The 12,903-nt window shown below is 59.1% G+C and overlaps 1 protein-coding gene across 1 annotated transcript in view; it reads left to right on the top strand.

The window, feature by feature from the left end:
* CROCC (ciliary rootlet coiled-coil, rootletin) overlaps positions 1–11,741 on the top strand; it is a 30,322-nt gene extending 18,581 nt beyond the window's left edge. Inside the window, 14 exon segments of the mRNA XM_054291932.1 lie at positions 105–264; positions 344–511; positions 1,714–2,032; positions 3,133–3,254; positions 3,327–3,399; positions 3,402–3,446; positions 7,265–7,416; positions 8,258–8,440; positions 9,073–9,137; positions 9,139–9,229; positions 9,692–9,910; positions 10,178–10,315; positions 11,260–11,370; positions 11,599–11,741. Coding sequence (XP_054147907.1) covers positions 105–264; positions 344–511; positions 1,714–2,032; positions 3,133–3,254; positions 3,327–3,399; positions 3,402–3,446; positions 7,265–7,416; positions 8,258–8,440; positions 9,073–9,137; positions 9,139–9,229; positions 9,692–9,910; positions 10,178–10,315; positions 11,260–11,370; positions 11,599–11,649 — 1,897 coding nt within the window. The 3' untranslated portion in view covers positions 11,650–11,741.
* Positions 11,742–12,903: the final 1,162 nt, after the last annotated feature.

Here is a 12,903-nt window from a genome sequence, read left to right as displayed (position 1 = left end):
ACAAGATGATGGAAATCTGGGACTGGGGGGACACCCGGGATGGGCACAGCTGGTGCTGGGGCCATGCTGCCCCGCCGGGCACTGCCAGCCCCCGCTGCCCGCAGCCTGAAGCGCTCCGGGGAGGACAAGGAGCAGCGTGTGGCGCTGCTGGAGGCGGCGCGGGCGGCGGCCGAGCGGGAGGTGTCGGAGCTGCGGGCGGCGCTGCGGGGGCTGGAGCGCGCCCGCCTGGAGAGCCGCCGGGAGCTGCAGGAGCTGCGCCGCCAGGTCAGGGACGGCGACGCGGGCACGGGGGGTGGCACCGAGCCCCGGCGTGTCCCCGAACCGCCGGTGGCCTCGCGGGCAGGTGAAGGAGCTGGACAGCGAGAACAGCCGGCGGGGCCGGGAGCTGGGCGAGCTGCAGGCGCGGGTGGCGCTGGAGGAGCAGCGGGAGCAGCGCAGCCGCCGCGAGGCCTCGGGGCTCCGGCAGAAGGTGGCCGAGAGCGAGGCCGGCACCGAGGCTGCCAGGAAGGAGGTGAGGCCGCCCCAAAAGTCCCCAAGAACCCGCTGTGGGTGTCCCACATCCCTGAGTGTGCCTGTGCCCCCATAGATGGCTGTCCTGTGGGTCTGGAGGTGTCCCTGTCCCCTCAGGCCCTAGCTGGGTGCCTGTTGTCCCCAGTCATTGCCATCACCGTGGTATCCTATGTCCCTGGGGCTCCTGTTGCTCCATCCTCTGCATTTCTGGAGTTCCCAGTGACCCCATTGCTTCATCCCCTGTGTTCCTCGAGTTCCCAGTGACCCCATTGCTTCATCCCCTACATCCCTGGGGTTCCCATTGCCCCACTCCTCCATCCCCAGCATCCCTGGCGTTTCCTGTGACTCCATTGCTCCATCCCTGAGTGCTCCCATTGCCCCATTGCTCCATCCCCTGCATCCCTGGGTGTTCCCACTGCTCCATCCCCTGCCTCTCTGGGGTTCCTCATCACCCCACTGCTCCATCCTTTGCATCCCTGGTGTTCCCATTGCCCCATTTCTCCATCCTCTGCATTCCTGGTGTTTCCATTGCTCCATTGCCTTCAGCCCTGGCTGTTCCCACTGCCCCACTGCTCCATTCCCTGCATCCCTGGGTGTCCCCATCACCCCACTGCTCCATGCCCTGCATCCTTGGAGTTCCCATTGCCCCATTGCTCCATCCCCTGCATCCCTGGGTGTTCTCACTGCTCCATCCCCTGCATCCCTGGATGTTGCCATTGCCCCATTGCTCCAGCCCCTGTGTCCCTGGGAGTTCCCACTGCTCCATCCCCTGCATCCTTGGAGCTCCCATTGCCCCATTGCTCCATCCCCTGCATTTCTGGGGTTCCCAGTGACCCCATTGCTCCATCCCCTGCATCCCTGGGATTCCCATTGCCCTATTGCTCTATCCCCCTGCATCTCTGGGATTCCCCATCACCCCATTGCTCCATCCCCTGCATTCTTGGAGTTCCCATTGCTCCATCCCCTGCATCCCTGGGGTTCCCTGTGACCTCACTGCTCCATCCCCTGCATCCCTGGGTGTTCCCATTGCTCCATTCCCTGCATCCCTGGGTGTCCCCATCACCCCACTGCTCCATGCCCTGCATCCTTGGAGTTCCCATTGCCCCATTGCTCCATCCCCTGCATCCCTGGGTGTTCCCATTGCCCCATCCCCCGTTCCCCTCCCTCCCACCGACCCTTCCCCTCTCCGCTGTCCCCCCTCAGCTGCAGCAGCTGCAGCAGCGCCTGGCGGCGGCGGAGCAAGAGTTCCGGCGGCGGGAGCAGGAGCTGTCGCGCAGCCTGGAGGAGGCGCGGGGCAATGAGAAGAAGCTGCTGGCGGACGCTCGGAACCTGCAGCTCAAGGTGGAGGCGGCGCGGGCCGAGGTGGCGGAGCTGGGGCTGCGGCTGAGCGCGGCGCAGGGCCGGGCGCAGGGGCTGGAGGCGGAGCTGGCCCGCGGCGAGGAGCAGCGCAGGAACACCGAGTCCCGCCTGGGAGGGCTCCAGGCCACCCTGCGCCGCACCGTGGCCGCGGCCAGGGCCAAGGGTGAGCGGGCCCGGGGCTGAGGGGAAGGGAAGTGGCACCCCTTGATCCAGCCCTGGGGGTCTTCAACACAGCGGTGCTCCGGCCCCTGCATCCCGGGGGTCTCCCATTGCTCCATCCCTGCATCTTAGGCGTCTCCCAAACCCCACTATTCCACCGCTGCATCCTGGGGGGTCTCACAAACCTCCTGTTTCCATCCCTGCATCCCAAGGGATCTCCCAAACCCTGTTATTCCATCCCCTTCACCCCTGGATCCCCTCAAACGCCGTTATTCCACCCTCTGCATCCCTGGATTCTCCCAAACCCCATTATTCCATTCCTGCATCCTGTGGATCTCCCAGATCCCATTATTCCATTCCTGCATCCCAGGGGTCTCCCAAAACTCCATTATCCCATCCCTGTTTCCCCTGATTCTCCCAAACCCCATTATTCCATCCCTGCATCCTGGGGGTCTCCCAAGCCTCCTAATTCCATCCCTGCATCCCAGGGATCTCCCAAGCCCTGTTATTCTATCCCTGCATCCCTGGATCCTCCAAAACCCATTATTCCATCCCTGCACACCTGGATCCCCTCAAACCCCATTATTCCACCCTCTGCATCCCAGGGATCTCCCAAACCCCATTATTCCATCCCTGCATCCCCCCAAACCCCATTATTCCATTCCTGCATCCCAGGGGTCTCCCAAAACTCCATTATCCCATCCCTGTTTCCCCTGATTCTCCCAAATCCCATTATTCCATCCCTGCATCCTGGGGCTCTCCCATTGCTCCATCCCCTGCATCCCGGGGGTCTCCCAAACCTCATTATTTCATCCCTGCATCCCAAGGGTCTCCCAAAACCCCCAGCCATTCCACCCCTGCATCCCGGAGCTCTCTTAAACCTCCTAATTCCACCCCCTGCATCCCAGGGGTCTCCCATTATTCCATCTCCTGTACCCCTGGATCTTCCCAAACCCCATTACTCCATCCCCTGCACCCTGGGGTCCCCTTCACTCCATCCCATGCATCCCCACATTTTTCCATCCCTGCCTCCCTGGTGTCCCCCGCTGCTCAGTCCCCTCCTCTCCAGGCTGTTGTCCCCCTGCCACCGCTGTTGTCCCCCAGGCGGGGTCCCGGAGGGTCCGGGCAGCCCCGGCTCCGTCCCGGATCCCGATGCCGATCCCGAGGCGCTGCGGGCGGCGCTGCGGGAATTCCTGCGGGAGCTGCAGGACGCGCAGCGCGAGCGGGTGGGTGTCCCTGCCGTCCCTTTATCCCCATTGTCCCCTTGCCGGCCCGATGCCAGCCCCCGTTCCCGGCAGGAGGAGCTCCGGGGCCAGGTGAGCAGCCTCGGACGGCGCCTGGCGGAGGCGGAGGCCGAGCGGGACAGCGCCGGGGCCGGGCACAGCGGCTGCAGAAACTGCTGGATGAGAGCGAACAAGGTGATGGGGGATTTTGGGGGTTCGGGGTGATCTGGTGGCTGCTGGAGCCGCCACAGCGAACGGGAGCTCGGAGGGAAACTGAGGCACAGGGAGGGGGACGGTGCTCAGAGCGGAGGATGCTCCTCGGGATTTCCTCCAAAATCCTTCTGGGAAAGCTCAGAAATCCCCATAAACTGGGAACTGAGGGATTCAGGGTGGTCTGGTGGCTGCTGGAGCCGCCACAGCCAGCAGGAGCTCGGAGGGAAACTGAGGCACAGGGAGAGGGGTGAAGCTGCTTGGAGCAGAGGATGCTCCTCGGGATTTTCTCCAAAATCCTGGTGGGAAACCTCATAAACCCCAGTAAAAGTGGGGACTGAGGGATTCAGGGTGGTCTGGTGGCTGCTGGAGCTGCCACAGCCAGTGGGAGCTTGGAGGGAAACTGAGGCACAGGGAGGGAGGTGAAGATGCCCAGGGCGGAGGATGCTCCCTGGGATTTCCTCCAAAATCCTGATGGGAAACCTCATAAATCCCAGTAAAACTGGGAACTGAGGGATTCAGGGTGGTCTGGTGGCTGCTGGAGCCGCCACAGCCAGCGGGAACTCGGAGGGAAACTGAGGCACGGGGAGGAGGGTGAAGCTGCCCTGAGCGGGGGATGCTCCCTGGGATTTCCTCCAAAATCCTGGTGGGAAACCTCATAAACCCCAGTAAACCCCAGTAAAACCCTTCTGTGCCTCCTTTAAACACCAGTACAAGTCATAAAAAAATCCATATATCCTTCTAACCCTAATAAAAAGGGTTTTATACCCTTTACCCTAGTAAAACCCCTCTGCATCCCCCACACATCCCAGTAAAACCAGTAAAACCCTCATGGATGCCAGTACACCAGTACAAAGTGCTAAAAAATTCCATATATCCTTCTAACCCAAATAAAATGGGTTTTAAACCCTTTACCCTAGTAAAACCCCTCTGCATCCCCCCCCCTCCCCCTACTTCCCTAAAACTGGTAAAACCCCCATGGATGCCCATAAATCCCACTGGAACTGCTAAACTCCCCTGTGGATCCCATGTAAATACCAGTTAAACTGGTGAACTCCACAAAACCCAGTAAAACTGGTAAAACCCCCTGTGCAAACTCCATAAATCCCAGTAAAGTGGGGCAGAACCTGTCTGCACCCCAGGTAAATCCCAGTAAAACTGGTAAATCCCCCGTGTATTTCCTGTAAACCCCAATGAAACAGCTGAAAAAACCCCGTGCAAACGGCAGAAATCCCCAATAAAATTAAATTAAAGATCCCAAAACATTAAAAAAATAGCAATAAAAAAATAAACCATTGAAAAATTCCCCATAAACTGCAGTAAAACTGGGGAGCTCCCTGTGCAGTCTCCATAAAAGGATTAAAATCCCTGTGCATCCCTCTTAAACCCCAGTGAACCCAGTAAGCCCTCCAGTCTGTGCCCCATAAATTCCAATAAAACCCCAGTAAAACCCCAATAAAACCCCAATAAAACCCCAATAAAAACCCCAATAAAACTGGTAACACCTCCCTGCATCCCATGACTACTCAAAGAAAACAGGGAAATGCCCTGAGCAGATGCCATAAATCCCAATAAATGGGTAAAACCCCCCCTGAATCTCCCAGAAACCCCAGTAAAATTGGGAACCTCCCATGCCTCCCCTGTAGTTCCCAGTAAAACTGGGAACACCCTGTGCAAATTCTGTAAATCCCAATAAAATGGGCAAAATCCCTCAGCATCCCCCTAAACCCCAGTAAAACTCCCCTGCATCCCCCATTAATCCAAATTAACCACTCTGCCCCCCCAAAAACCCCAGTAAACCCCCATAAATCCCAGTAACCCCTGTAAGTCCCTCTGTAATTCCCATAAACTCCAATAAACACCCCCCTGCATCCCCCATAAACCCCAATGAGGCCCAGTAACCCCCTAATATCCCCTATAAACTCTGATAAACCCCTCTGCAATTCCCATAAACCAAATAAACCCCAGTAAAACCCCATTACAACACCATAATCCCCAGTAAAACCACACTGCACCCCTACAAACCGCAGTAAAACCCCAGTAAAACCCCACTGCACGCCCACAAACCCCATTTAAATCCCCCTTCCATCCCCACAAACCCCAGTAAAACCCACTTCCATCCCCATAAACCCCATGAAAAGTCCCTTGTAACCCCAACAAACCCCAGTAAAACCCCAGTAAAACCCCTTTGCTCTCTCAAAAACCCCAATAAAACCCCTCTGCACCCCCACAAACCCCAGTAAAACCCCAATAAAATCCCTTTGCATCCCCACAAACCCCATTAAAACTCCCTTGCATCCCCACAAACCCCAGTAGCATCCCACAAATCCCAGTAAAACCCCCTTCCATCCCCACAAACCCCAGTAAAACTCCCTTGCCCTCCCACAAACCCCAGTAAAACCCCTCTGCACCCCCACAAACCCCAGTAAAACTCCAGTAACACCCCCTTCCATCCCCATAAACCCCAGCAAAGCCCCTCTGCACCCCCACAAACCTCAGTAAAACCCCTTTGCACCCCCACAAGCCCCATTAAAATCCCCATTCCATCCTCACAAACCCCAGTAAAACCCCTTTCCATCTCCATAAATCCAGCAAAACCCCTTTGCTCTCCCACAAACCCCAGTTAAACCCCCTTCCATCCCTATAAATCCCAGTAAAACCACAGAAAATCCCCTTCCATCCCCACAAACCCCAGTAAAACCCCACTGCAGCCCCACAAACCCCAGTAACACCTCCTTCAATCCCCATAAACCCCATGAAAAGTCCCTTGTACCCCCACAAACCCCAGTAAAACCCCAGTAAAACTCCAGTAAATCCCCTCTGCACCTCCACAATCCCCATAAAGCCCCTCTGCGCACCCACAAACCCCAGTAACACCCCAGTGCTCCCCTGCAAACCCCAGTAAAACCCCCTTCCATCCTCATAACCCCATGAAAACCCCCTTGCACCCCCACAAACTCCAATAAAACCTCTCTGCAACCCCACAAACCCCAGTAAAACCCCTTTGCTCTCCCACAAACCCCATTAAAACCCCCTTTTACCCCCAGAAACCCCAGTAACACCCCTCTGCACCCCCACAAACACCAGCAACACCCCAGTGCACTCCCACAAACCCCAATAAAACCCCTTTGCACCCCCACAAACCCCAATAACATCCCCACAAACCCCATTAAAACCCCTTACACCCCCACAAACCTCAGTAAAACCCCTTTGCTCTCCCACAAACCCCATTAAAACCCCCTTTCACCCCCACAAACCCCAGGAAAACCCACTGCAGCCCCACAAACCCCATTAAAATCCGCCTTCCATAAACCCCAGTAAAACCACAAATCCCCATAAACCCCAGTAAAACCACACTGCACCCCCACAAACCTCTGTGAAACCCCTCTGCACCCCTGCAAACCCCAGCAAAACCCCAGTGCTCCCCTGCAAACCCCAGTAAGACTCCCTTCCATCCTCATAAACCCCATTAAAATCCCCTTGCACCCCCACAAACCCCAGTGCACCCCTGCAAACCCCGGTAAAACCCCACTGCAGCCCCACAAACCCCAGTAACAACCAAGTAAAACCCCCTACCATCACCATAAACCCCATTAAAACTCCCTTGCCCCCCCACAAACCCCAGTAAAACCCCTCTGCACCCCCACAAACACCAGCAACACCCCAGTGCACCCCTACGAATCCCATTAAAACCCCCTTGCACCCCCGCAAACCCCAGTAACATCCCCACAAAACCCAGTAACACCCCTCTGCACCCCCACAAACCCCATTAAAACCCCCTTTTACCCCCCCAAACCCCGCAGGGCGGCGGGAGCTGAGCGGGGCCCGCGCGTCGCTGCTGCTGCAGGACGAGACCCTGCGGCGCTCGCAGCGGGAATGCCGCGGGCTGCGGGAGCGCCTGAGCGCCCTGGAGAGCGGCATGAGGGCGGCCGAGAGGGAGCGGCGGGCGGGACAGGTGCGAACGGGGCGGGAATGGGAACGGGAATGGGGACGGGAACGGGAACGGGGAACGGGGAATGGGAATGGGAACGGGAGCGGGAACGGGAGCGCCTGAGCGCCCTGGAGAGCGGGATGCGAGCGGCCGAGAGGGAGCGGCGGGCGGGACAGGTGCGAACGGGGCGGGAACGGGAACGGGAACGGGGACGGGAGCGGGAATGGAACGGGACGGGAACGGGAACGGGAATGGGAACGGGGCCGGGAGTGGTGACGGGAATGGGAACAGGAACGGGAGCGGGAATGGGAACGGGAACAGGAATGGGAACGGGAGCGGGAGCGGGAACGGGAATGAGACGGGAATGGGAATGGAACGGGAACAGGGCAGGGAACAGGAACGGGAATGGAACGGGAATGGGAACGGGAACGGGGGAGGGGGCCAGGGGAACTGGGAGGTCGGGTGGGAACGGGGATCAAGGGGGAACGGGGAATCGGAGGGGAATGGGGGGCCAGAAGAGAACGAGGGAGTTGCGTGGGAATGGGGAAGTCCAGCTGGAAATTGGGGGGCAATCCAGGTGGGAATGGGGGGCAGCATAGGTGGGAACGTGGGATAATTCAGGTGGGAATGTGGGATAATCCAGGTGGGAATACTGAGCAGTCCAGTCGGGAATGCCGGGGCAGTCCAGGGCGGAATGCTGAGCAGTCCAGGCAGGAATGTGGGATAATCCAGGTGGGAATGCCGGGCAGTCCAGGGATAATCCAGGTGGGAATGCCCCGTGGGGAGTGTCAGCAGCCCGGGTGGGAGCGCGGGGCAGTCCGGGTGGGCACATCCCGGCTCCACGCCCGCATTCCGGCGGCTGCAGGAGAAGCTGGGCGAGCTGGAGGAGGCCCGGCAGCGGCTGGAGCTGTGCGAGAGCCGCAGTGCCCGGCTGGAGCTGCAGCGGAGGGCGCTGGAGGCGGAGCTGGGCCGGGCCCGGCGCGCTCTGGCCGAGCGGGACGCGGAGGCGCGGGAGGCGCGGGAGCGAGCGGAGCAGCTCCGCACGCAGGTACCGGGATCCCGCCGGGCTCCGGGGCTCAGCTGCCTTTCCATGGGTCCAGTCACACGGTTCCCCCCGCTGAGTGCCCTCCCAGCGCCTCCTGAAGCACTTCCCAGTCTCACAGCTCCCACTGACCCCACTCCAGTCCCCACAGTCCCCCCGGTTTCCCCTGAGCCCTGTCCCAGTCCCACAGTTCCCACTGAACTCACTCCCAGTTCCCTCGAGTTCCCCCTGGATCCCATCCCAGTTGTCCCCAGTTCCACCAAAACCCCTCTCAGTCCCCCAGTTCTCCCCAAATCCCTTCCCTATTCCTCTGAGTTCCTCCTAAACACCCTCCCAGTCTCCCCAGTTCCCCCTGAACCCCTTCCCAGCCCCCCCAGTTCCCCCAGTATCCCTTCCCAGTCCCCGTCAGTTCCCCCTGAGTCCTCTCCCAGTCTCCCCAGTTCCCCAATATCCCCTCCCAGTGCCCCAGTTTCCCCAGTATCCACTCCCAGTCCCTCCAGTTCTCCCAGTATCTCCTCCCAGTCCCCCCAGTTCCCCTGAGCTCCCTCCCAGTTCCCCCTGAGCCCCTTCCCAACCCCCCCCAGTCCCCCCAGTATCCCCTCCCAGTCCCCGACTCTCCGTTCCCGTTCCGTTCCCAGCTGGCTCACGCCGAGTCCCGCTCGGGGCCGCTGTTCCCGGTGCCGCCGGGGAGCGGCTCCAAGGGGGGAGGCTCCGGCCGGCTCCGCGCTCCACGAGCGGCTCCTGCAGCTCCAGAACGCGCTGGCCGCGGGCGAGACGGACCGGAGGCTGCTCCAGGTGGGACCGGAACCGCTCCCGGTGCCCCCAGCTCCTGCCGAGCCCTTCCCAGTCCCCTCATTCTCTGTGAGCCCCCTCCCAGCCCTCTAAAACCCCCTCCCACTACTCCCAGTTCCCTCTGAACCCTCCCAGTGCTCCCATTTGCCCTGAACACTCCCGGTCCCCTCCGTTCCCACTGGAACTCCTTTCTCTTCCCCCTGAGCCCACTCCCAGCTCCCCCAGTTCCCCTGAATCCTGTCCCAGTTCTCCCTGGACCCATTCCCAGTCCCCCTCAGCCCCCTGCCGGTCCCTGCTGTCTCGGGGCTGTCCCGGGGCTGTCCTGGGGATGTCCCGGGGCTGTCCCGGGGCTGTCCTGGGGATGTCCCGGGGCTGTCCCGGGGCTGTCTCGGAGCTGTCCCGGGGCTGTCCCGGGGCTGTCCCCGGTTGTCACGGGGCTGTCCCGCTGTCCCCCTGGTGTGGCAGGAGGGGCTGGAGGAGGCGCGGCGGGCGCTGGCGGAGGCGCGGCGGGAGAAGGGAATGCTGCGGGAGCAGCTGCGGGAGCAGCGGGAGCTGGGGATGCTGCGGGAGCCGGGAATGCTCCGGGATCTGGGAATGCTGCGGGATCTGGGAATGCTCCGGGAGCCGGGAATGCCCTCAGAACAGGGAATGCCACCGGAACCCTCCCAGGACCGGCAGCAGCAGGTGAGTGGGGCTGCAGCCCAAATTCGCTGATCTCTGACCCCAGAGTCCCACACCCTTATGGGCTAATTAATTATCTAATTATCATCTCATACCTGTATCATCATATCTAATTCCCTGATACTATATTAGATAATTGCCATATTAGATCTATTGCCTGTATTAGATCTATTGCCATACATATATAACTCTAATATATATTTGGGTTTATCGGTATTTTTCTACCTATTTCACACACTTTAATAAATGTTTATCTGTGTGACCGGGCAGGAGCAGGACCCTCCCGGCCGGGCTGGATCCGTGCAGCTCCCAGCAGCAGGGCCAGATCTCCCGGCAGGGCCGGATCCCCCCGCGGGCTCGGCCGAGCGGGAGCTGGAGGAGGCTCGGAAACGCATCCAGGTGCTGCGGGTGGGTCCCGGGGCCGGGGCCGAGCCCGAGCCCGATCTGGGGGATGGGGCCAATCTTGATCCATGGGGAGCTTGGGCTGATCCTGATCCACGGGATGGGGCTGGGGCTGATCCAAATCTATGGGCTGGGGCTGATCCTGATCCATGAGATGAGGCCAGTCCTGATCCATGAAATGAGGCCAGTCCTGATCCATGGGGAACTGGGGCTGCTCCTGATCCACGAGCTGGGGCTCGGGCTGATCCCAATCCATGGGATGGAGCTGATGCTGGGGCTGATCCATGCCTGGGGCTGATCCACAGGGTGGAGCTGGGGCTGATCCCAATTCTTGGGCTGGGGCTGATCCTGATCCATGGGCTGGGGCTGATCTCGATCCATGGGATGCAGGTGGGGCTGATCTCGATCTATGGGTTGGGGCTGCTCCTTCGGGAGCTCATCCTGATGGGAACGAGCCAGGTACTGGTGCTGGGATTGGGCCGGGCTCCTGCCAGTGGGAATGGTCCCGGTACTGGGAAGGGGCTGGGCTGGTTCCAGGAGCAGGGAGGTGTTGGCACTGGCCACACCAGGAAGGTGGTGTTGGTGCTGGTGCTGGTGTTGGTGCCAGCATCATGGAGGTGTTGGTGTTGCTGTTGGTGCTGGTATTGGTGCCAGCATCATGGAGGTGTTGGTGTTGATGTTGGTGTTGCTGTTGGTGCTGGTTCTGGTGTTGGTGCTGGTGTTGGTGTTGGTGCCAGCACCAGGAAGTGTTGGTGTTGATGTTGGTGCTGGTGCTGGTGTTGGCATTGCTGTTGCTGTTGGTGCTGGTGTTGGCACTGGGCTGTTCTGGGGTGCCCATGCAGGCAGTGCCCATCCCGGGGTGCTCGTGCCCATCCCAGGGTGCCCGTGCCCATCCCGGGGTGCCCGTGCAGGCAGTGCTCATCCCTGGTACCGGGCTCCTCTCCCCACAGGCTCAGGTGTCGGCGCTGGAGCTCCGGGCCCGGCCGCTCCCCGAGGATCCCGCGGAGCTGCAGCGGGAGCTGGAGCGGCTCCGGCTCGGCCGCGGTGGCCTGGAGGAGCAGGTGAGGGGACACAGGGACAGCCCTGGGACAGGGGGGACAGCCCAGGGAACACAGGGACATGGCCCGGGGACGTGGGGACACGGCCCCAGGGGACACAGGGACAGCCCCAGGGGACACAGCGCGGGGGACACGGCCTGGGGACACAGGGACAGCCCCGGGGGGACACAGAGACAGCCTGGGGGACACGGCCCGGCCCCACAGCCTCCCGTCCCTCTCTCCCTCCTGCAGATCACGCTGCTCAAGGAGCAGGAGCTGCAGCGACATCCCACCGGAACTTAGGGAATTCCAGGAATTCCGGGACATCCGCAGGGACCAGCACAGCTCCGGGATGGGGGGATCCATCCTCATCCTCATCTTCATCCCCATCCCCGACCCCAAAACCCACAGCAGAGCCAGGCACAGCTCCGGGATGGGAGGATCCATCCTCATCCTCATCCCCATCCCCGATCCCAAAATCCGCAGCAGCTCCGCTCAGGGGTGAGGAGGATCCAGCCTCATCCCTGTGCTCCAATCCCACAGCGGTTTTTGTCTCCTCATTCCCTTTTCTCCAGGAAAAAGCTGCACTTTTCCCACCAGCCGACCAAATTTGTCTATTTTTGATACAATCCGGGACCTCATGGATGGTTTACTCATTTTCGTGTTGCAGTTTTTAATGGAAAAATGGGGAATATTCCTTTGTTTTAGCCCCAGAAGACCCAACTGGTTTATTCCCCTCCATCCTTCCAAGCCCTGCCCTCACCCCATCCTAATTTTCCCCCTTTTTCTAACAAAAAAACTCCCTGGATTTGTGTTTTTGAAGGATTTTTTTTTAGGAACTAGCAGGGTTTTTATACGGAATTTTTAGGAGTGGGGGTTTTTACTGGTGCTCCCAAGGGTGGGAAAGCCATGGGAAGGGAGGTGGTGGCTCTGACCATCCCCAGTCCCAGCTGGAATAAACTTGGAAAATCCAAACTGGGAGTTCTGAGGGACTTTTTTGGGGGAATTTGGCATTTTGAGAATGCCCGAATTTGGGTTAGATTGAATGAAGTCCCTAAATAATAATGAATAAATAAGAATAATGAACAATAAATAGAAATAAGCAATAATTAAAACCCAATAATGACAATTAATAATGAAGGGTGAAGGAGAAGAAATCGTAATAAACAGCAAATAACAATGAGGATAAAGCTGCACCCTATAGATGAGAGAGAAGCTTTGGGGGGAAATTCACCCTATAGAGGGGAAATTCACCCTATAGAGGGGAGATTCACCCTGTAGATGAAAAATTCACCCTATAGAGGAGAAACTCAACCTACAGGTGAGAAATTCATCCTATAAAGGGGAAATTCACTGTGGGACCCCACCCACCACCTTTCTACATGGGAACTGGGCAACACCCCAAAGCCAGCCCCAAATCGACCCCAAACCCCTTTATTGTCTGTAAGTGGCCCAGACCTCACCCCAAATATTTCCATACTGCACATCTTCCTATAGGAACTGGCCCAAACTGAGCCCCCACATCGCCCAACCACCACCCCAAAATTGACCATTTTA

The sequence above is a fragment of the Melozone crissalis genome, unplaced genomic scaffold (genome assembly GCF_028551555.1).
Source record: "Melozone crissalis strain CALT ecotype California unplaced genomic scaffold, PUWL_Pcris_2 ptg000107l_1, whole genome shotgun sequence".
NCBI classification, from domain to species: Eukaryota; Metazoa; Chordata; class Aves; order Passeriformes; family Passerellidae; genus Melozone; species Melozone crissalis.
The sequence above is the reverse complement of the archived record's forward strand: the minus strand, read 5'-3'. Positions and strand labels throughout refer to the sequence as shown.